Source organism: Protopterus annectens, chromosome 6.part0 (assembly GCF_019279795.1).
Source record: "Protopterus annectens isolate FY-2018-M chromosome 6.part0, PAN1.0, whole genome shotgun sequence".
Classification (NCBI taxonomy): domain Eukaryota; kingdom Metazoa; phylum Chordata; order Ceratodontiformes; family Protopteridae; genus Protopterus; species Protopterus annectens.
Window position 1 is genome coordinate 801348237 of NC_056737.1, and position 23665 is coordinate 801371901.

Genomic DNA, 23665 nt, shown 5'->3' on the forward strand with positions numbered 1-23665 from the left:
TAGAGCGTCCCTGGGTGTCTGACCTGGAGGAGGAACAAGGGAGAAGTAGCTGCTGCATTTGTTGTTGAGGGTAGAGGCAAAGAGATCGCAGCAAGGCTGGCCCCATTTGCAGAAAATAAGATCCGCAATTTCCTGTTTCAGAGACCACTCGTGAAGCATGAGCATCGCCCTGCTGAGCCTGTCCACTATTACATTAGATGCCCCAGGGATATGCGTTGCTGTCACAAACGTTGGGAGGAAATCGCCCATTGCCACAGTCTGAGGGCCTCTCAGCACAAGGGGTAAGACCTAGTTCTGCCCTGTTTGTTGATGTACCAAACCACTGACATATTGTCCATCTGTATTGCAATAGTCCCGGCAGGGAGAGAGTCATGAAGAGCTTGCAATGCTAGGAGCACCACTCTCATTTCCAGGACGTTGATATGCAAGTGGTACTCGTGAGATTGCCACGTGCCTTGGACCGACTTCCCTAGATAATGCCCCCCCACCCTATCAGGGAAGTGTCCGTGGTCACTGTGGCGACCGGATGGGGTTCCATGAAAGGTCTGCCCTGAGTAACTAGTGGGGAGAACATCCACCAGGAAAGGTGTCTTTTGCAAGATTCCATAATTAGCATCATGTGAGACATGGGTAATTCCTGGAAGAACTATTGTGTGAAAAGTAGCCACTGAAGGATTCTGATGTGAAAGCGTGCTAAGGTAACTAGAAGAATGGCCGCTGCCATGGACCCTAGAGCTTGAAGAATATATTTGACTTTAATTCTTTTGCTCCTCAGGAGAAGTGACACCTGTTTTCGAATAATGGAAACTCTTTCTTGAGGCAATTTTACAATAATTTTTCTTGTGTTTAGCTCTGCTCCTATGTATGTAATAGATTGACAGGTCAACAAGGCAGATTTTTCAAAGTTTATTGTGATGCCTAGTTGAGCACAGGATGTGATGTTATAGTCTCGTGCCTCTATAAGTTGTTGCCTGGTGGTAGCAGTGAGGAGCCAATCGTCCAGATAAGGAAACACCTGGAATCCTAGGCGTCTCAGGTGAGCCGTGACTACTTTCATGCATTTGGTGAACACCCTGGGGGCTGTGGTGAGACCAAAGGCCAGAGCTCTGAATTGGTAATGACTGGCCCCTAGCCGGAAGCGTAGAAATCTCCTGGACCGTCTGTCCATTTTTATATGATAGTACGCGTCCTGAAGATTTATGGAGCACATCCAATTGTCCTGATCCAGAAAGGGGAGAATGGACTGCAGTGTTACCATCCAAAACTTTTCTTTTTGTACAGATTTGTTTAACCTGCTGAGATCCAGAATTAGTCTCCAGTCCCCTGTCATTTTGGGCACTAAAAAGAATCTTGAGTAAGTTCTGGATCCTACTTGGTCTGCGGGGACTTCCTGGATGGCTCTTTTTTCTAGCAGTCTTGAAACTTCTGTGACTGCTTGATCCCTTAGATTGGGTGGAACATCCGGGATGGATTTTTCTGAAACAAAAGGAGGTTGATGAAAGGGAATCTTGTAACCTCCGGATATAATGGCTAGTACCCATTTGCCTTTTTTAATACTTTGCCAGGCGATTGGGTACAATGAAAGCCTTCCCCTGACTGCTTCCAGGGTTGAGCAGTTGGGCATCCCTTCAGGGATGTTGATAGGGTTTGGAAGAGAACGTATCTCTGTCACCCTGATTTTGCGGACCCTCTCTGCCACAAGGGTGGCGTCTGCCATTGTTATTATTTCCCCATCTGCCCCTGGGGGAAAAATCACCACGTTCATCAGGCAAAGTTCCCTGGGATTTTCGAAACCACATCTTTCCACCCTTCTGACCCTTTGGGTATGGTCTGGTAGGAGTGGAAAAACAGACTCCGACATCAGAGAGCGTCTTGCCTTCCTGCTGGCACCTAGTAAGCGTGTCTTTCACCTGAGGCCCAAAGAGAGAGGAACCATCAAAGGAGGTATTGGTGAAGGATGCTCTGAAAGGTTCCGCAAACTGACACAGCCACAGCCAAGAATGTCTCCTAAGAGCCACTCCTGTTCCTGCAGCTCTACTCGCTCCATCGGCTGCGTATGAAATAAGCCTCATGGCGGAGTTTACTACTGAATTAAGAGTCGCCAGCTGGGTAGCTACCTTGGCTGAAGCTCCCTCAGCTGTGGGATCTTGTAGGGTATCTCCAAGCTCCTTTAGGAGATCCCTCTGAAGCCTAGTAAAATGGGGAAGATAGTTCAGGGACCTAAGGGAGAAGGTCACTGATGAAAACATCTGCTTCCCATATCTGTCCATCGTATGAGAGTCTTTATTCAGTGGATGGACAGATGAGGAGGTTTCAGCTAACTCTCTCTTTGTGGCTGCTGCTACCACCATAGCATCAACTGGGACACCTTTAGTTAAGAATTGTTTGTCTTGGGGAGCTGTAATGAATTTATTGGGTTTCCTTGGGACAGGTGCCATGGAATCAGCAGACCAAGCCTTTCGAGACACTACAGACATGAGTGGATCAAAAGGCAGAGACACCCAGGAGGTGGAAAGTCAGGAACCAAATGCATCCAGGTATACAGACTCATCCTCGGAGGGGCCTAAGGAAGTCCAGCTATGCCTCTGCCTGAGAATCTCAAGGATGTCCGAAAAGGAAACATCTTCAGAGGGGGACCTTGGGGACCCCTCCGATTTATCCAGGTCTGTATCTGAGGTGACAGACTCAGGGGAGACTTGGTGCTTCCTTTTGCACTTTTTCTTCCAGAAAACCTGCTCAGAATGATCTGGGGAGGTTTCAGAAGAAGAGGGTTCACCCAATGGGGTGTCCTGGGGCATAGGTTCCCTACGCTTTGGAGCTCGAGGAGCAGAGGTTGTCACAGGCACCAAGGGGGATGGAGCCAATGGAGCCGATAGTGGAGCTGTATATGGGGACAGCACTCTCCGCATGACCTCGAAGGCGCTGCGGTCTCGACACAAGGAGGGCTCCAGCTCCGAAGATACAGGAATCCCACCCTGCGCCGAGGGCGATGGCTCCAAGGCCAATGTGGGAGCCGAGCTCAACTGAACCGACGCTCCAAGAGGGAGAGTAGGGTCGGACAAGGGCCCAATGCCACTTCCCCCCTCGGAGCCGACGAGAGAGCTTCGGCGCCCAGATACCTCGATGGGAGGAAGAACCGAGGTAATCAGAGCTAACGTTGGAGCCAAAGAGGATGTCATCAGAGCCGAAGGAACCACTATCGGAGCATCCATGGACTCCGGCTCTGAACTAAGCATAGTCGGAGGAGGAATCGAAACTGAAGCAGATGGAGCCAAAGCCTGCTGAGGCGAGCTCAAAAGCATTTTAGCAAGGGCCTGTAACTTCAGCAACCTACTGACCACTCTCTCCACATCCTGATCAGATAACCTCGAGGATCGAGAGGAGAGGGAAGATAAACGACGACTAGACTTACTTTGAAGTAAGGGTGATTGTGACACCAAGCGAATTAGCTCCAATGAAGGAGACCTAGCTCGTTTGTGGCTCCGAGACGGCTCCGAAGTAACAATTGGAGCCGACAAAGGGGTAGTCTTGTCGGTGCTTTTGTCAAGCTTACAGGTCGGTTCCGAACATGGGCCCTTTCGGCTTGACTGGTTTCAAAAGTTTCACTGGCTGAGATGCTTTAGCCTGAGAATCCTGTTTTAACAATCCACAGAGGATAAGCTTGTTTTTCCGGTCCTGTAGGACCCTTGGACTAAAAGCATGACAAATAGCACAAGAGTCCTGCTGGCGCAGAGCCCCCAAGCAGTAAACACAACTAGTGTGCCCATCTGTTAGAGACATCTAACAGCATGAGTCACACTTTTTAAAACCAGAGGTTTTAACTTCCTTAGACATTTTACCAAAAAGACAAACTACAATAGTAAGTAAAAATTAATAAAGACCTTAAAGGAGAGCCTCTAACTTAAACAGCTGTTCTTAAGGGGGGGTGGGTGGGAAGAACTCTCTAAGTTAAACAAGTTCAGGGAATAACAGAAGGCCTAGCGACTAAGGGGCGATGGCGAACACAGCACAAAAAAACACAGCAAGGACAAGATAAGGGGTTTACAATAAAATAAACTTACAAAATACTACAAGAAAGAATATATATATATATATATATATATCAAATTTTAAGCACAATATTTGAGTTTAATAGAGAAAAAAATTATACTAAGCCTGAGCCAGTATGGATCGCAACCTCGCAGCTAAAGCGGCAAACGAGATCTGGGTAGCTGACGCTGGGCATTCTGGGATAAGGGGTAGCCTCAAGCCAGTATGCTCTCGAGCTATAGTAAGTGGCCGAGTCAGAGCCAAACCCATCCAGCAAGAACGAAGGCGAGATTGGACAACTTAACATCCATTTTTCTGCTTTAAAAGTGTTTTACTGTATCTGTTTTTATAACAAGTACAGTCCGGTTTTCAGATTTTGATGAATTCTGGGCTGGTTAGTAGTTCTGTGTTGCCCAGACCTTACTAAGATAGAAGGAAGCTTCTTTGTTCATCAGTGAGAGTGATGAGCTTTGAGCAGCCTATCTCTCGCTAGAGGAGTGGTTTCAGCTCAGAATCTGTAGTTTTACTGGCCATTTTGGGCTATTTCTATTCCTTTCATCTTTCTGTTTAAAAATCTGTGTTTGCGTGGTTTTGTGCATTGCACAACGCCGTTTAGCTAGGGTTAAACTATTCTCGGTGCCAAAAAGTCTGTTCTTCTAATTTTCCATTAGAACTAGCTAGTTTTCTAGTTTTACCACTCAAAACTGTTTCCTTGTGCTCAGCACTTGTTCAAAACTCGTTGCAAGCACTAAATAATCTACAAATTGTTGCAGCACTCAACTTTCCTCACTTGTTAGGAGGAAAACAGTTTTTAGTACTTAAATTAATAAGCACCTATCCAATCACGTCTAAGGGTCAGCTCCCAGTATTTTCCCCTGTCCACCTGATGAATCTGGGCATCTTGGGGCAATGTAACAATTGCCTCATGTACACTGACAACCCTCTCCTCCTACCACCCAACACTACAATCTGTGAGAGATGCACTTATATAGCCAACCTGGAAGCCAAGCTCTCTCCAGCCAAGACTGTACTAGACAGTCAAGAGGAGAAGGTAAACACCTGCACCACACCACACTCAACACATAGTCCATCAAAACCTACACCACCTAAATCCACACATAGTAACACAAAAGACACATCTACATTCGTGAAGGCTCTCAATAAAAATCTTCCCAAACAACAGAGACCTCCAAAGTTGAAACACAAGTAACCACCACCCCCACCACTACCCAAATGACATAGCCCACAAAATCAGTGAGCCACTCAACTTTAGCCCATAAGGCAAAACAACGTACCCAACATACTAGACATAGGTGATGCTATTGTCAGGGACAATGATATCCCACTCACCAGGCTAAACAAGGAGAAAGTTACTGTCAGCTGCCTGTCGGGTGCCAGGATCTGCCACATAATGCAAACACTCAGGTCACTCCACAACAAGTACAAATATGACTCTGTCATTGTCCATGTTGGTGTGAATGACTTGAGATGTACCTTCCTGGACTACATGAAAAGAGACATGGAGGAGCTCTCGGATCATGTAGCCCAGGCAGGTATGACCCTAGCCCTAAGTAGCATCCTGCCATCTCCCAGAATGATACCACAATACAAGGACAAAATAATTGAATTCAACAATTGGCTAAGCTTCTGGTGTCATTCTAAGGGGATCCAGTGTCTGTCTGCCTGGGACGACATGATCGACAGACCACGATGCTTTGCCAGAGATTGCCTGCACCTGTCGCCCCTGGGATTCCGGATACTGGCTAAGGCTCTTGCCACTCCTATAGTGCCTTTTTTAGGCAAGGACAAACTCACCACCATAGCAGGTATAAGCAAGCAAAATCTGAAGGTAATGCTACTCAATGATAGAAGTTTAAAATTCAAAATGCACTCACTCAAGGCACTCCTTAAAATGGGGAACATCGACATCTGTGCAGTGACGGAGACTTGGTTCAAGGCTCCAGAGAGCATCCCTGCATCACCAGACTATAACTCATACCACACCTTTCAGCCACCTAACCTGGACTGAAACACTAAAGGAGGAGGTGTGTCCATATTCATTAAGGATATCCACACCTCCAGGCTAGTTGCTCAACATAATGCATCCAAAATTATCCAAGTGCAACTAACACTGGGCAAGACTGCAATCTAGGTTGTAGCTTGTTACAGATCCCCTGCCATGTCCCAGGATGCCCACTCCATGTTTCTTGATATACTGGGTACTATTAAGGTACAAAGAACAAAAGACAAAAAGTAGCCAGCCAAACTGTTGATAAATATACCAAATGAACCAGGAAGCCAGGAATCCAGGACACCATAAAAATATTAGAACAAAAATCCGTGTGTGATAGCCAGTAGTTTAAACAAAAGTCCATTTATTGTGAACAAAGGTTTAAGCGCTTTCATCTCATTGTAGAGACTTCATCAGAAACAATGAATTACTTTTAATTACACCTTATATAAATCCTTAATGAATGACATCACACCTTCAATTAAAAACTTTTTAAACAAACATAACCCTACAAATGAAGACTAAAATTTATCTCAACCCAAATGTATTAAATGCATACAAGTTGGTACATTTGGCAAGAAATAATTAAAAATTTATATGAATATTGTGTCTTAAACTGATCGAATTAATATATTTAATAAATACTTAATAAATATTGGTACAAAAGATATAAATAACAACATTAAGTCTATTTAAAAACTCATAAATGAATTCATCATACACTACTGATTTAGTTCTATCAGTGTTCTATAAAATGAATATACAGATATATATTTAGTTTTTAAAAACGTTATTGAATTTCTTAAATAGCAAATGAATATATACTTTTTTATTTATATGTGTCAATATATATAGATGTCTCAAACCTAAACTTTGCATACATCAAATATTATTTGCCCTTTCAATAAGTAAAGGTGTTAATGACACTGTTTCATTCAGTCCTGGGGGAAACATAGAGGCCAATCTGTACTGCCACTGGCTCTCCTTCTTTTTTAATAAATTTTTCCAGTCCCCCCCTCTGGTATCTATTATAACAGTGTCCAAAATACCAAATGTAAATTTCCTAAATTCTGAACAGGATGTACTATGTTTATATAAAGAATTGGTGTTCTTTTTATTCTTTATATCATTTAAATGTTCATATATCCTGTTCTTAAATGATCTTTCAGTCTTGCCTACATAGAATTGTTGGCAAGTACAACATATAGCAAGATAGACCACTCCCTTGGTGTTGCAATTACCATTTTGTAAATATACTTTGCTTTTCATAACATTGTTTAACCTAATGATGGGTTCAACACAAATATAGGGGCAATAATTACACATTCCACATTTTTTTGTACCCCGTTTGTTCTGAAGGATACAAGGTCTTTTGTATTCCAAAAGTTGTTTCATGTTAAAGCCCACTCTGTTGACAAAATCCGGTCCTTTACCCAACTTTTTGTGTATACCATCATTTGATCTAAAAATGTTCCAATTTCTTTGGAAGATGTTTCTAATAGCAAGGGTCCTTGTGTTGTATGTTAAAACACAAGTAGTGTGAAAATTTTTACTATTAGCCCTATCCACTATTTTGCTTTCATCAGAGCCTAATAAGGGAATGTATTTTTTACCCCATTGTTGGTATATATTGTGCAAAGTAGTATTAATCAAATCTAAAGAGTATCCTCTCTCTAGAAACATTTCCCTTAACACAATAAATTCTGATTCCAAATCTTCTAAATGCGAAGACATCCTGGCAATTCTTATGGCTTGCCCTTTTATAATACTAACTTTTTGTGACATAGGATGACAACTGTCAAAATGTAAATAGGCATTGCAGAATGTTTTCTTCCTGAATATTTTAGATTTAAACTGTCTTTTAGATATATCCTTGTATATACAGGTATCAAGGTAATTAATGTTCATCTTGTTGTACTGAAAAGTAAAGGAGAGAAAGGTTGTGCTGTTGTTAATATAATTTATAAATTTGATAATGTCCTCTTTACATCCCCCCCATATAATAAAAATATCGTCCAAATATCGGAGATATAATTTGATATGAGGCCAAAATGGTCCATTAAAAACAAACTGTGTTTCCCAGCCTAATAGCACCAAATTAGAATACACTGGTGAACAATTGGCACCCATAGGGACACCAGTGACTTGTTGGTACAGTTCCCCTTCGAAACTTAAGAAATTATTCTCAAGAATTATATTCATTAATTCACATATTAATAAAATTTTATCATTTTCCAAATCTGAATGTTTAAAAAGTACTTCTTCAAATAAGTTCATTCCTTCATTTTTAGGAATACATGTAAATAGGTCTTTTACATCAATGGTTAAAAATAAAACATCATCATCAAATAAATCTTGCTTGATACTTTTCAAAAATTCCCAAGAGTCTTTTAACAAGTGTGGGGTCTTTTGTACCACATGTTGTATGTGAAAATCAATGTATACAGATAATGAATGTATTTTCGATCCCTTAGCTGCCACAATAGGTCTAAAAGGAGGCCTATAAATGTCCTTGTGTATTTTTGGTATCCCAAAAAATACCGGAATCTTGGGAAATTTTGTAAAAAGAAAGTCATATTCGCTAGGACTGATTCTCTCTTCTAATAAATATTCCTCCAAATGACTATTAATTCTTGAGTATGAAATATTTATTTGATTTATAGAAGTTTGACAGTATGTGTTTTCATCAGCCAAGAGTGTTTTCATGGCATTAGAATAGTTCTCACTTTTAAAAATAGCAATGCCCCCACCTTTATCTGGAACCATAATGCGAATGCTATGGTCATTCCTGAGATCCCCTAGAAGACTGAATTCATTTTTAGTGAGGTTGAAATGCTCAAACCTCTTGTTCTGTTTGAATTCATTGTATAAATCTTCCATTACTAATTTTTCATAGGTTTCTAATAAAGGGTGTAATGGTGGGTTGTAAATACTCTTCTTTTTTATTTTGTCTGTAGTTTCTACGTAGTTTGTAACATTCTCCTGTGTAGGTTCAAAAAGTAGCTTTAGATTTAATTTTCTTACATAAAGCTTGAGACCTTCTATACTTTCTACAAGGTCGCCCGCATGAGTGGGGATGAACTTGATTCCTTTAGAAAAAAGAGAAAAATAATCCTCAGTAATAACTAAATCTGAATAGTTATAGATGGTGAAACCATCTTTTTTAAATACAATATGATCTATTGGCGCAGTAGAGCTGTTGTCATTATGGAACTCTAAAATGCATACATTTGATGTGAATGTTGATTTACATTTGGTATTTTGGACACTGTTATAATAGATACCAGAGGGGGGGACTGGAAAAATTTATTAAAAAAGAAGGAGAGCCAGTGGCAGTACAGACTGGCCTCTATGTTTCCCCCAGGACTGAATGAAACAGTGTCATTAACACCTTTACTTATTGAAAGGGCAAATAATATTTGATGTATGCAAAGTTTAGGTTTGAGACATCTATATATATTGACACATATAAATAAAAAAGTATATATTCATTTGCTATTTAAGAAATTCAATAACGTTTTAAAAACTAAATATATATCTGTATATTCATTTTATAGAACACTGATAGAACTAAATCAGTAGTGTATGATGAATTCATTTATGAGTTTTAAATAGACTTAATGTTGTTATTTATATCTTTTGTACCAATATTTATTAAGTATTTATTAAATATATTAATTCGATCAGTTTAAGACACAATATTCATATAAATTTTTAATTATTTCTTGCCAAATGTACCAACTTGTATGCATTTAATACATTTGGGTTGAGATAAATTTTAGTCTTCATTTGTAGGGTTATGTTTGTTTAAAAAGTTTTTAATTGAAGGTGTGATGTCATTCATTAAGGATTTATATAAGGTGTAATTAAAAGTAATTCATTGTTTCTGATGAAGTCTCTACAATGAGATGAAAGCGCTTAAACCTTTGTTCACAATAAATGGACTTTTGTTTAAACTACTGGCTATCACACACGGATTTTTGTTCTAATATTTTTATGGTGTCCTGGATTCCTGGCTTCCTGGTTCATTTGGTATACTATTAAGGTACAGCCCAATACCCTAACAATGGGCAATTTAAACTATCCCACCATCAACTAAGAAAACTACTCATGTACTAATTTGCTCAGCGCTTTCTGGAATTCATAAATTCCAATGTCCTGGATCAGCTTGTCCATACCCCCACCAGGGGTAGCAATATCCTGGACCCGGTCATTACCAATATGGGCAATCGATGTTCCATGTCAGAGGTCAATTCCTCGCTGATCAGATCCGACCACAAAATAATCACCCTAGACATCAATATCCCGCCCCCATCCCCATTAAGGAAACCACCGTAAAAAACTTTTCCAAAGCCAACTTCATGCTTCTGAAGACAGAAGTGGCAAGCTTCATGACACCCATACAGACGGAAACTAGAGGTACGACTGCTGAATCCTATACAAATGCATTGTATAAGCACATACACGAGTGCATGGATCATGCCATCTCCAACAGAACCAAGATGCTATACTCCAAAAAAAGGAAGCCAATCTGGTGGTCCCCTGCCATAAACAAACTCTACAACAGAAGGAAGAAGCTGCTGCAAAAAAGAGTAAAATCCCCTGATTGCAGGAACTCCCTGGTCAGCCTCAGTAAGAAGCTGAGGTCACTCATAAAATCCTCCAAAGCTAGTTACGAAAATAAAATTGCCACTGATTCTAAAGACAACCACAAAGCATTCTACAGCTATGTCAAGAATCTCAATTGCAACACTCAGATCTGCTCTGAACTACAGCACAATGGCACTAGATATACAGAACCAAATGATATTGCCAACATCCTGGCAGATAAGTTCAGTGCAAACTTCACCCCCCTCACCCCCAAAACGGGGCCATCACTATACCAGAAGAATGCAAAGCCCCTGTAATCACGGCTGCACAAGTAAAGACCACACTCTCCAAAGCCAAGAACACAGCATCCATAGGATCTGACAACATCCCAGGCTGTGTTCTGCACGAACTACAGAACGAACTGGCACCCCACCTAAGTACATGTTCAATCATAACCTCACTTCGGGCTTTGTGCCTACTGAATGGCGCAAAGTGATGGTTATCCCACTCCACAAAGGGGGCACCACCACGGACCCTGGGAACTACTGCCCCCATTAGCCTGACAAGCCTGGTCTGCAAGTCCATGGAATGTATCATCTTGGAACTTAAAAACAAGGACATAGGTAACCTCCAAACTCTGAATCCCACTCAGTTTGGGTTTGTAAAAGGTAGGTCATGTCTCCTAAACCTGACTGACATCTTCAAAGCAGTCACCAGAGCCATGGACGAGGGTAAGGTGGTGCACACAGACTATCTTGACCTTGCCAAGGCTTTTGACACCATCCCCCACTCTGGAATTATAGCTAAACTCACTATACTGGGCATAAATCCCTATGTCACAAGATGGGTGACCAACTGGCTCACTGACAGAACCCACGCAGTGAAAGTAGCTGACTCCAAATCCAACTTCAGACCAGTGACAAGTGGAGTACCACAGGGCTCAGTCCTGGGTCCTCTCCTGTTTGGCATCTACTTCTCAGAAGTCCAGGCTAATACAGCAAGTCTTTGGCTAACAAAGTTCACAGACTGCAAACTAGGTGCCATAATAGAATTGCCTAATGATGTGGATATTCTACAAAGGGGCCTCACTGAGACCGATTCTTGGTGAAAAATTCATGGCCTCAAGCTCAATGCCAAGAAGTGCATTGTCATCCAAAACACTGTACCCATGAACTACCACATAGGCGGTAGTCTACTTAACACCGAAAGTGTGATAAGAGACCTTGCGACACAGGTGGACAGTAGTCTTTCCTTTGATAATCACATCGCCACAGTAGTCAGGAAATCCTTATAAGTGGCACACCTCATCACAAAGGGGTTCACCTCCAGAAAAAAAGAGGTCATTGTTCCTCTCTACTCATCCCTCATCAGACCCATTATAGAGTACACCGCCCAGTTTGGCATGTGCCTTGCAAGACATCTACAACTAGAAGGGCCACAGAAATACCTCAATAAGAGGATTACTGGCCTCAAACAGATGCCATACGCAGACCGTCTCAAAAAACTCGAGCTCTACTCCGTCACTTATCACCTACCCAGAGGCGATCTCTGCCTAACATACAAAGTCATGTCAAACCCAGATCTGTTGGACATGCTACACTTAAAGAAACCCCAATCCCTCTAAGCTACACGCTCCAGGGACCTAAATCCTGCCACCACAATAAACAGAACATGCTGGAGGGATAGATTCCTGTCCCAGAGACTTCCCATGCTCTTGATTAGACTACCCATTCATACCAAGCAAAGCTCTCATTAGCCCTCTTTAAGAAAAATCTTAACAATTGGATGGGAAATAGGAAATTCACCCCGGGGATCACTTCTGTGGCTCTGCTGGACAGGGGCGCAGGAAAATAACTTTCTTGGGTGGCGAAAGCCAGGGAACTCTTTTGACTAGGCTTAAACAGGCCCCAGGGCTGATAGCCTAGTACCTACTCACAGCAAGATGTTCTCTGGTTCGATTCTTGGCTGGGGTGCCTTCTGTGTGGTGTCTGCATGCCCTCCATATGGTTGTGTGGGTTTCCACCGGGTGCTCCAGTTTCCTCCCACATTCCAAAGATCTACGGTAGGTGGACTGGACAGTCTAAATTGCCCGTAGTGTGAGTGAGTGGTACGGGTGAACTACCGTGGCAGAGCTAGCCACTCAGTAGTGTAAACCTAGGCTCATGATGATTGAAACTGTTGAAGTGACACCCCAACCCCATATGCAAAATGGGAAAAAGGGGTTGAGGATGGATGGATTGATAGATGGATGGAAAAATAGCTATAATAATATGCCCTGCTCTTTGTTGTAACTGCTGTGGGGGGTTTTACAGCAACCAAACTACCATCAACTCAAGCAGATGGGACCTCAGTTGAATGAGCCATCTGTAGGTACCTGGTGTAGGAGCAGAACTTTCTGCTCCTTCCAGCATTAAAGGAATGTGTGTTACCTCTACAGCCACTGACACTGCACACAAGGTTGACACAGTCATTAAACATCATAATCAGAAAGATGAAAAGGAATCCATTTCAGGATACCTGGTCCCAAGACTCGCTTCATTGTTGAAGGACCTTAATCTGACTCTCTCCAAATAAAACTTGCATCCCTGATAAAAGGTTTCAGGGGTGGATAAAAGGGGAAAAAAAGACAACTTTAGTGTGGATTTCATGAGTCTCAGGGTTTCTTTAAAGGAAATATTTTCAGGAAGGGTGCAGGCAAGGGATTAATCTCATTATCCTTATCTGGTTCATGCAGCAAAGTCTTTGCATCATTCAGTTCAGCAGCAGCCAAAGAGTCACATGGAGAAAGAAAATTACTACATTGTTACTACCTTAATCATGGGTCTTGTGATGGTCTCAGAAAGTAAAAAGGAGCAGCACAGGGAGCATGGTTAAGCAACATTGAACATGATGTGGAACAAGTTAAAGGAGTGAGTGTGCACAGCAGCACAACAGACTCTCAATGGGCTTGGTGCTGGTATTAAACTAACCTTATTTATATTGTTCTCTGCCACTTACTCAGTCACCTCCCATCACACACTTTACAGGTTGCAAAGTTCAGCATGGGAAAGGGAGAAGGAAAATACCCTGGGACGAGGCATGGCAGGGCTTGGAAGGGCCACCTTAATCCTCACTGGTGAATGACCTACTACTCAGAGTAAGGCAAAGGTACCCGAAACTCAAGAACTGACTTCATACCAAAAAACACACCCCATGATTTTGAATATCTGATTCTTTTATACTTGTGATGTGTAAAGTTGCACCTGTACAAGGTAAGCGGACGATCGCAGCTCAGGTGTCAGTTCCAGCACTTCCAAGGGTGGGTGCTGGGGGTTGCCTTTCTTTCTTTCTTTTTTACTGTCTCCCTTCAAGACCCTGGCTATGTGGTTCCCCTACCTGCATTCAACTGTCTCGTTTGTTCCACGGGGCAGAAGCTAGGCATCCCTGGGCAATTTGAGAGCCCTATGGCCTATTCATTCCTGTGTGGAAAGCCATGTCAGCTCATCCATTCCTCAGCTAAATGATAATGGAGTAGGCCTGCAGGTCCTGTGGAGTGGTTTACTGTTCCCTCCTGCTGGATGCTCACTAACTTACAATGACTTCTTGGGTCGGGGAGAGACATACATGACCCCATACACATCCAGCAGCGTGTGCTTGCCCAGTCTCTTCCATCAGTGATCTGATCTCTCTCCCTCATTATGGGCAAGTGAAAATCCATCTTCTCTTATTCAGTCTCTCAAACACATGTGCAGCTAATCAGATGTGAGTCACCAAAGATGCACTCATGGCTTTATTCCTCTCCGCCATGGGGTTGGGTTGCCTGGGGCTGCTTTTCTGATGAACCATGTAGCTGGCCACGAATGACAAGTGATACAATATCCTTCTGGTAGAGGACTGATCCAATATCATTTGTGAAGAATCAGAGCCAACCACAGCCACAGACAAGTTTGAAGCATAGGTAGACCTGAACATAGTTGTGGCGTTTAAATCTCTTGCTTCCTATGCTACTTTATGAGACTGCAAGATAGGCCATCTGACTAATCTGTATATGGGGACTCCTCAATTGCTACTAGGTACTACACAGAGATGAAGACTTTAATTCTGGAGCTTAAGAGATGATAGTTTTTAATGTTGTGATTTTGCTCCAAGCAAAAATGGTAGCTCTGCTGGGGGCATGCAAGGCTCTTAACTCTACTGAACTGACACTGAGAATGCATTAAAGAGGAGGAGAGATAGAACGATACACTCAAGTAATTCACTTATTGTAGATGACCCATTTAAGGACTGTATAACAGCCACATTCTCAGTACATCAGTTGATATTCAGTATGTATCTCCTTGATGGGTCCTTGATTATATTTTAATTCAGCAAATGGAATATAGCATTTTTTACCAAGATCATATAGTGAAGGATGTATGTGCACCTGACCAATGCATGCCATGACATAAAGCACCAGCTACATAAGAATGCCTCGGCCTAGGGCCCACCATTTTGCCCCTTTGCCACCTGTGAACAACATCTTGTGCCTCAACAAATAATACAGATTTGACACCATGTTGTTGAGCAAATGAACACCAATATATGTTTGCCTAACTTACAAAAAACTCCAAAAATAGAAGTTATGTCCTTACCATAACGTTCCATGTGGAGTGTTCATCTCGCCTTTGTTCTTACACATGGGTTCGGAGCCGATCCTCGGCTCCGTGTTGGCCGCTTGCAAGCTCTGCATCGAGAAGAAGCTCGAGATCACCTAATACCCACAATCCCCCTCTGCCTTTACCTCAGATCTAGTTTGCAAGCAAACCAGCAGCCAGAGAGAGCACACTCATACCAAAATTTACACAATCAAGAAATCATCTATATATATATATCTATATATATATATATATATATATATATATATATATATATATATACATACACATATACACAAGTGTATCATACAAATACAACTACTGCAAATGCAGAAGGAGAATACTCCAGACCAGGCACCAAATTGAACGTTCTTCCTGAGGGTGGGAGGGTGGGAATGAACAAAGGCGAGATGAACACTCCACATGGAACGTTATGGTAAGGACATAACTTCTATATGTGAGAGTGTTCAATCTCGCCGTTTGTTCTTACACATGGGTAGCGTCCCTAGCTCCATGTTCCTGAGGAACTCATGGGAGAACGTTCTTGAGCACAGTGGAACCAAAGGTTGCCCTATCCCTAGAAACCCTGTCCACTTTGTAATGAGAGATAAATGTATGCGGTTTAGCCCAAGTAGCAGCTGCACAAATCGTGTCTAATGGTAGGCGAGCTGCGTGAGCCAAGGATGTAGACACTGATCTTGTAGAATGTCCTTTAGGTTTGACAGATAAGGTTTGATTAGAAGACTCATAAACGTATATGATACAATCAGTTAGCCATTTGGAAAGAGTTTGTTTAGTAACCGCTACACCTTTCCTGCTGTCAGCAAAAGCTACAAATAGTTGATCAGATTTCCTGTGATCCTTTGTTCTATCCAAATAAAACCTGAGTTGTCTATGGACATCCAATTTGTGCAACATATACTCTAACTTATTAGTGTGATTTTTGAAAAAGGTGGGTAATTCAATGGACTGATTAATGTTATTGGTAGAGCAAACTTTGGGGAGAAAGGATGGATTAGTGCGAAGAGATACTCTGTCAGAGTGGAAAATCAAATAAGGGTGTTTAATAGAAAGAGCCTGAAGCTCAGACACTCGCCTAGCGGATGTAATGGCTACCAAGAAGAGAGTCTTCCACGATAAAAACTTCAATGGGCAAACTGAGGCTGGCTCAAAAGGGGGCAACATCAATTTAGAAAGTAAGAGGTTCAGATTCCAAGGTGATGTAGGAGTTCTAACTGGTGGTCTAATATGAAAAGATCCGTTTAAAAAAGCCTTACAAAGTCTGTGAGCCATAACAGGAGCACCACATTCTTCCACATGAAAGTTGGAAATGGCAGCCAATTGCACTCTTAAAGTGGCAGGAGAAGCTCCTTCATGGAACAATTCTGTCAAAAACTCCAAGATCTTGTTTAACGGAGCTATAACAGGGTCCAAATGATGTGAATTCGCCCAGAAGACGAAACGCTTCCATTTACTGGTGTAGGTCTTTGTAGTGGAAGCTTTATGAGAAGCCACTAATATATTCTGAACTGCCGGTGTAAGAGAGTCAGACCTGGCTAGAAAGGAGGAGCAGCCAAGCTGCTAGATGGAGTGATTCGAGAGATGGGTGAGGAACTCCTGACGAGTGAGTCAGTAGATCTGGCTCTGGGTCCAGAATCCAAGGTCCCCGAATGCGGTGTTGCAATAGAAAGGGAACCAAATTTGACGAGGCCAGAATGGGGCAATGAGGATTATCGTCCTTTGAAGGTTGTTGGCTTTCTGCAGAAACTTTGCAATCAGGGAAAGGGAGGAAAAGCGTACAGGAGACCTGGGGGCCAATCGTGCACCAGCGTCCCTGGGGACTTCCTGGAGGGGTAATAGGGCAAAGTAGCTCCTGCATTTGGCGTTCATTGGAGGCAAAAGATCGCAGGAAGTCTGGCCCCACTTGCGAAAAATCCTTCGCAATTGACTGTTTGAGGGACCACTCGTGAGGCAACAGGATTGCTCTGCTCAGCCTGTCGGCTATGACGTTGGATGACCCCAGGATGTGCGTTGCGATCAGAAAGCGACCCGTGGACTCCGCCCATTGCCAAATTCTCATGGCCTCTCTGCATAGTTGATAAGACCTGGTTCCCCCTTGCTTGTTTATGTACCAGACTACAGACATGTTGTCTGTCTGAACTGCAATAGTCCCTAGAGGAAGAAGGGGAGCAAAGTGTTGCAATGCTAAAAACACTGCCCTCAACTCCAGAACATTGATGTGCAGATTGTACTCCAAATTGGTCCATTCGCCTTGGACTGTCTGTCCCTGAAAGATGCCCCCCCACCCTATCAGGGAAGCGTCCGTGGTTATCGTCGCTGTCGGCGTGGGTAGCACAAATGGTCTTCCGCTGGAAAGGTTGCAAGTCTGAAGCCACCAGGTTAGGTGTGATTTGCATGTGTTTGTAATCAGAATTTCGTGTGTCAGAGGTAGCTGTTGGAACGACCATTGTGCAAACAGTAGCCATTGTAGAACTCTCATGTGCAGTCTTCCCAATGGTATCGCAATGAGAGAAGCTGCCATGAGACCCAAGACCTTCAGAACCAGCTTTGCTGGGGATTTTTTGGATGACAGAAGGAGAGAAATGTGGCTTTGAAGTGAGACTATCCTTTCTGGAGGGAGCCTTAGAATTAAATGATGCGTATCTAATTCCGCTCCTATGAATAAGACATGCTGTGATGGCTGCAGTAAAGATTTTTCGAAATTTACGGAAATTCCGAGGAGAACACAAAGCTGAAGAGTGTAATCCCTGGCCTGTATCAGTTGACGCCGGGTGGTGGCAGAAAGGAGCCAGTCGTCCAGATACGGAAACACCTGGAATCCTAGGCGTCTCAGATGAGACGCTACCACTGCCATGCATTTGGTGAAAACCCTGGGGGCTGAGGTCAGACCAAAGGGCAGGGCTCGAAACTGATAGTGACTGGCTCCCAGCCGGAAGCGCAAATGATCCCTGGACGCCCTGGCCATTTTGATGTGGTAGTATGCGTCCTTCAGATCTATTGAGCACATCCAGTCGTCCTTCTGTAAGAATGGAAGGATCGATTGAAGCGTGACCATTCGAACTTTTCTTTCTTGACAAAGGTGTTGAGGTTGCTTAGGTCCAGAATCGGCCTCCAGTCCCCTGTCTTCTTTGGAACTAAAAGAACCTTGAGTAAGTTCGAATCCTATTTGGTCCGCTGGGACTGGTTGGATGACTCTTTTTCTAGCAGCTTTGAAATTTCTATAGCTGCTGGGTCTCGCAGATGGGGCGGTACATCTGGGAGTTTTCTTTGGAATGGGGGTGGATAGGAATGGCATTCTGTAACCTCTGGTAACAACGCTTTTTACCCAGTTGTCTGGAGTAATGTTTTGCCAGGGCTGAGGGTATAAAGCTAAGCGACCCCGACTGCCTCCAGAGCAGGACAGTCGGTCCTCCTCTCAGGAGTGCTGGAAAGGTTTTCCAGGGGGTGTATCCCTATCACCTTGGTTTTGCGGACCCCTCTGCCGCCAGGCGGCGTCTTCCACCTCTGCCCCTCCTCTGCCTCTAGAGGGGCATCACCCTGTGTGCCTGGGAAAGATCCTTGGGGTTTTGAAACCACATTTTCCCACCACGTTGCCCTTTGGGGTACGGTCTGGAAGGGTGGAAAACGGACTCCGAAAGCAGACAGAGTCTTTCCCTCCTGTTCACACCGGGTAAGGGTCTCCTTTACTTTGGGGCCAAAGAGAGTGGCACCATCAAATGGGGCGTTAGTAAAGGAAGACTTGAAGGCTTCCAAATGAACATAAGCGCATCCAGGATTGCCTGCGAAGAGCAATCGCTGAAGCTGCTGCCCTACTCGATCCTTGACTGCGTATGATATCAGCCTCATGGATGAGTTAACAATGGATGTAAGGGTATTGAGATGTGCTGTAACTTTCTCTGAGACAGCAGCATCTGTAGTACCCTGGAGGGTATCTCCCAGCTCTTTGATTAGATTTATATGTAAACGTATAAAATGGGTCAAATAGTTCAGGGATCGCATAGAAAAAGCCGCTGAACTAAAAATGCGCTTCCCGTATCTGTCCATAGTCCTGGAATCTTTGTTAGGCGGATGGACAGATGAGGAAGATTCCGACATCTCCTTTTTCGTGGCCGCTGCCACCACCATGGCGTCCACTGGAACTCCCTTTGTGAGGTAAGCCTTGTCTTGGGGTGCAGTGATGTACTTATTAGGCTTCCTAGGGACTGGTTCCACCGTGTCAGGTGTCTCCCACGCCTTGAGCAATCAACTTCATTAACTCATCGAAGGGCGGAGTGACCCAGGAGGAGGAAGGGCGAGCACCGAATGCCTTCAGCAAGACTGACTTATCCTCAGAAGGGGGAAGGGACTGCCAATCACCTCTCTGCTTTAGGATCTCCAAGATGTCAGAAAAGGAGACATCTTCTGAAGGTGACTTTGGGGACCCTTCTGACTCATCCAAGTCAGTATCGGATGTCAAAGATTCTTGTGGAGAATCTAAGTGTCTCCTCTTACACAATCTTTTCCTAGGGACTTCTTCGGGGGGAGCATCCGAAGAAGCCTCCGAGGAAGAGGGGGCACCCTCCAGGGGTGGCTGAGACACCGGTGCTCGACGCTTGGATGTGGCCATTGGTGCAGAGGAAGATAACGGTCCTTTATGGGGAGGAGAGGCTGCTTCTACTGATGTGGTTGTCTGGGTAGACAACACCTTCCTCATGAGATCGAAGGCCCCCGGGTCCCGAGTCGAGGAATCTCCCGGTTCTGAAGAAATGGGAAGAATCCCCGAAACAGGCACTGAAGGCATCGACCCCGAGGACGGAGCCGAATCGATCCGAGCCGAGGCCCCGAGAGGAAGAGTCGGAACCGAAACATCGCTTCGACTCTCGGCCCCGGAACCAAGGATGGATCTTCAGCTCCGAGACTCCGGTACCGGATCCGACGGAGTCGAGGTGAACGGAGCCGACCGAGAAAAGGACGGTTCTGGCACCGAGGGCTCCACAATCAGTAGATCAACCTCTTCCGGCTCCAAAGACTGGACAGGTCTCGGAGGAGGAAGGGATGGAGATAATGGAAGGCCTTCAAGTTTCGACACCAATTGGGTGGAAACCGAGATAAGTTTGGATAGGGCCGTATGCTCCAATAATTTCTGCACCACACGGCCCACATCGGTGTCGGAGAGGGGCTTGGAAGAACGGGTCGAAGGAACCGAAGACGGAGCCGACCTCAACAGTGTCGGGGGAGGGAGCTCCATCACCGGTTCCAAGACTCGAGGCTCGGAAACTGACAACAGTTGAACACTCGGCCCCGAAGTCTGTGGAACCGGTGATCTAACTTTAGCTGAAGAGCTCGGAGCCGATGACTTGGGCTCCGACGTCTTCGATTCCTTCGAGGATTTGGATGCCTGGTCAGAAGCATCCAGAGCCTCTTGAAAGGAAGGTTTTAACAAACCTCTATCCATTAGTTTCCTGCGCCTATCTGTCATGACCCTCCCACTGAAAGAATGACAAATAGAGCAGTCTTCTTGCAGATGGAGAGGGCCAAGACAGTAGACGCAGGAACTATGATTGTCAGTTACTGACATTTTTTGCCCACATTGGCAACGCTTAAACCCCGATTTAGCCTTTTCAGACATGTCACTATAAAAAAGAGAAAAGTCAAATCCAGTAAAATAGTCAAGTCCGGTGAAATTGTCAAATCCAGTAATGTTAGTCAATCCGGTTGTCAAATCCAAGAAGGGGTGGTAGGCCCCGAAGAGAACTCTAAATAAGTTTTAACAACTTAACGGTACTGAGTATCCCTCAACCTTACCACACACACACAAAATATCACTAAATAACTTTATATGATAAAAGTACCAAGAAAAAATACAAGAAAAAAATTCTTAATCTTATCTTAGGTGCTCGAGCTCGACCCAGTGATGCGAACGCTGCAGCGGCAAACTAGATCTGAGGTAAAGGCAGAGGGGGATTGTGGGTATTAGGTGATCTCGAGCTTCTTCTCGATGCAGAGCTTGCAAGCGGCCGACACGAAGCCGAGGATCGGCTCCGAACCCATGTGTAAGAACAAACGGCGAGATTGAACACTCTCACATGTAGCTGTGCAAAGAATTTGTACCTGTTATTTTATATCACATAAAAGTGCTTGACAATACAGTATTACAGTTTTCTGCAATATTTAAAGTAAAGGTGGAAATATTTTTCTCCTAAAACATCAAAGCAGTTGTCATTGTTTTGTGGATATTGTTACCCATATCAGGAATGCTCTACAAAAAAAAAGAGAGCAGTGGTAATCTTCTCCTTCTTAATACCCTTCCAAACAACTTCACTTTGTTACAACCAGTGGCAAAATTAGAAGACAGTCCAATCTACTCCTGAAGGTAAATTCAAAAAACAGGCACAGCAGATCAGCAAGAGATGTTTAAACATCTCTTGCTGATCTGCTGTGCCTGTCTTTTGAGTTTACCAGTGTGAGTTTGGGCACATTGACCACCTATTTTTATTTACTCTTGAAGGTAGTGTTTTTTAATGAATGAAATACTTTTCCATGTGTGCCTGTGACTGCATAACTTAATACATCACTTACATTCTTCATCACCTGTATACGTATAAACCAACTCCATTTTACACTGTTGGCAATTATGGGACTATTTGTTTCAGTCCTAACTGCAATACAGTTGTAAACACTTCCTATCTACAATACAGCACTCCAAAGTGAGAGAAAATAAAATAGTGAATACAGTACAAATGGGATAGCTTGCTCTAAGAACACACTTTTTAGTGCAAAAATGGTGCAAAACACTTTATATGAACAAAACAGGATGCCAAATACAAAGATTTGAGTTATAGGTAGAATCAAGACAGACAGGAGATAACCAAACTGAAGACTATCTACCATATCATCTTACCCCTAGAAATGATGTTAGTGTGCAAGAGTAATGTCTGTTAAATATTATTAACAGCATTAAATTATAAAAGTTCCTTGATCACTTTTAATGGAGACTGCTTGCACTCATTTAACTGGAGCAACAATCTCTCAGTGTAAATTATTTTATTTTAATTTTTTGAACAATTAAATGCATGTTGTTTTATTTATCTGATAACAGTATAAATTATTTTATGTGTTATTCTTAACTGCTCTCACAAGCACATACGAATTATAGCTTACAGAATACCTGATGCTGTGGGTGTGTTATTGAACCACTGTTGAGGATTTGTTTGCCTCTGAGAAGGAATCTGTCTGCAATAATAGAAACAGTATTATCAGTGTATGAACAATTTTAAAATGCAGGTTTTACAAAGGTTGTTTTACTTTCAAACCTTCTATATTACCGTAACTGGTTTTCTTCCCGTACAACTGCCATTACCGGAGTCTGAAAATACTGTAAATTGTTGTTCTCTGTAGAATCAATTTTCTTCTGAAAAAAAACATAAAGTAAGATGCATATTTTGCTTATTAAAAATTCTGTAAACTGAAGGTTCATTATCAAATGTACTTCAATAATTTTGTGAAATGCATTTACTAAACCTCATGTAGAAACTAGCCTGTTTAATATAAGCAAATTTAAACCATCGATGACTCAGTATTGACACTGCTTGCATTGTTTTACTACTATAAACAGAAGACTGGAATATTAAACATGACATTTTCAAAAGGTGATAAAGATGTTTAAAAAATAAAACACTAAGCATTTCTTTTTTACGATTTTTTTAACAAGTCAGCAGTGTGGAAGACAAAATCAAGCAGTCAAAAAAAACAGTTAAAATGTGGTGACAAAAATGAAAAGTATCAGTCAGTAGAATTATAGAATTAAAGACAAAGATGTACAACTGCTTTCTGAGAACCTGCTACACACTCTGGGATTCGAAAGATTTTACTGCATAAGCCTTAACATGAGCGGCCAACTCTTTGTGATAACCCATTCCAATTCAGAAACAGGCCCACTGCAGTGATTTTACAAAGTCACTTGCCTGCAGAAAGTGAACCACAACCAAAAACATAACACAGAAAGGTCGGCCATGATAATTATTTACCAAAATCCTGTGGTCAAGTCAGTGGCAGAGACAACATTGCAGGTAAGCTTAGGGAAGCTCAGCAGAAAGGTAATGGTGTGTGTGTGTGTGTGTGTGTGTGTGTCTCAGTGTGAGTGAATGCCTGCAATGATCTACATAGACTACAATGTGTGTGTGGGGGGCAGTGTGTGTGTATGTGTGTGTGTGCATGTCTGTAGGGATCTACATGGGCAAAAAATGTGTGTGTGTGTGTGTTTGTCTGTCTCTGTATGTGTCTGCCTGGGTGATCACAGCAGGGAGGTAAGGTACGCGATTGAAAGTATGGATGTGTGTGTGTGTGTGTGTGTGTGTGTGTGTGTGTGTGTGTGTGTGTGTGTGTGGTATGTATGAATGTGTCTGTTTGAGCCTGAGTATGT

General features: G+C 43.0%; 1 protein-coding gene across 1 annotated transcript in view; it reads right to left on the minus strand.

The window, feature by feature from the left end:
* The window catches only part of LOC122803898 (protein SIX6OS1-like), a 2044062-nt gene that overhangs the window by 1154462 nt on the left and 865935 nt on the right, over positions 1-23665 (minus strand). Inside the window, exons 5-6 of the mRNA XM_044073582.1 lie at positions 22569-22654; positions 22412-22476 (exon numbers count right to left, since the gene is read on the minus strand). Coding sequence (XP_043929517.1) covers positions 22412-22476; positions 22569-22654 — 151 coding nt within the window. The remainder of the gene's footprint in view (positions 1-22411; positions 22477-22568; positions 22655-23665) is intronic.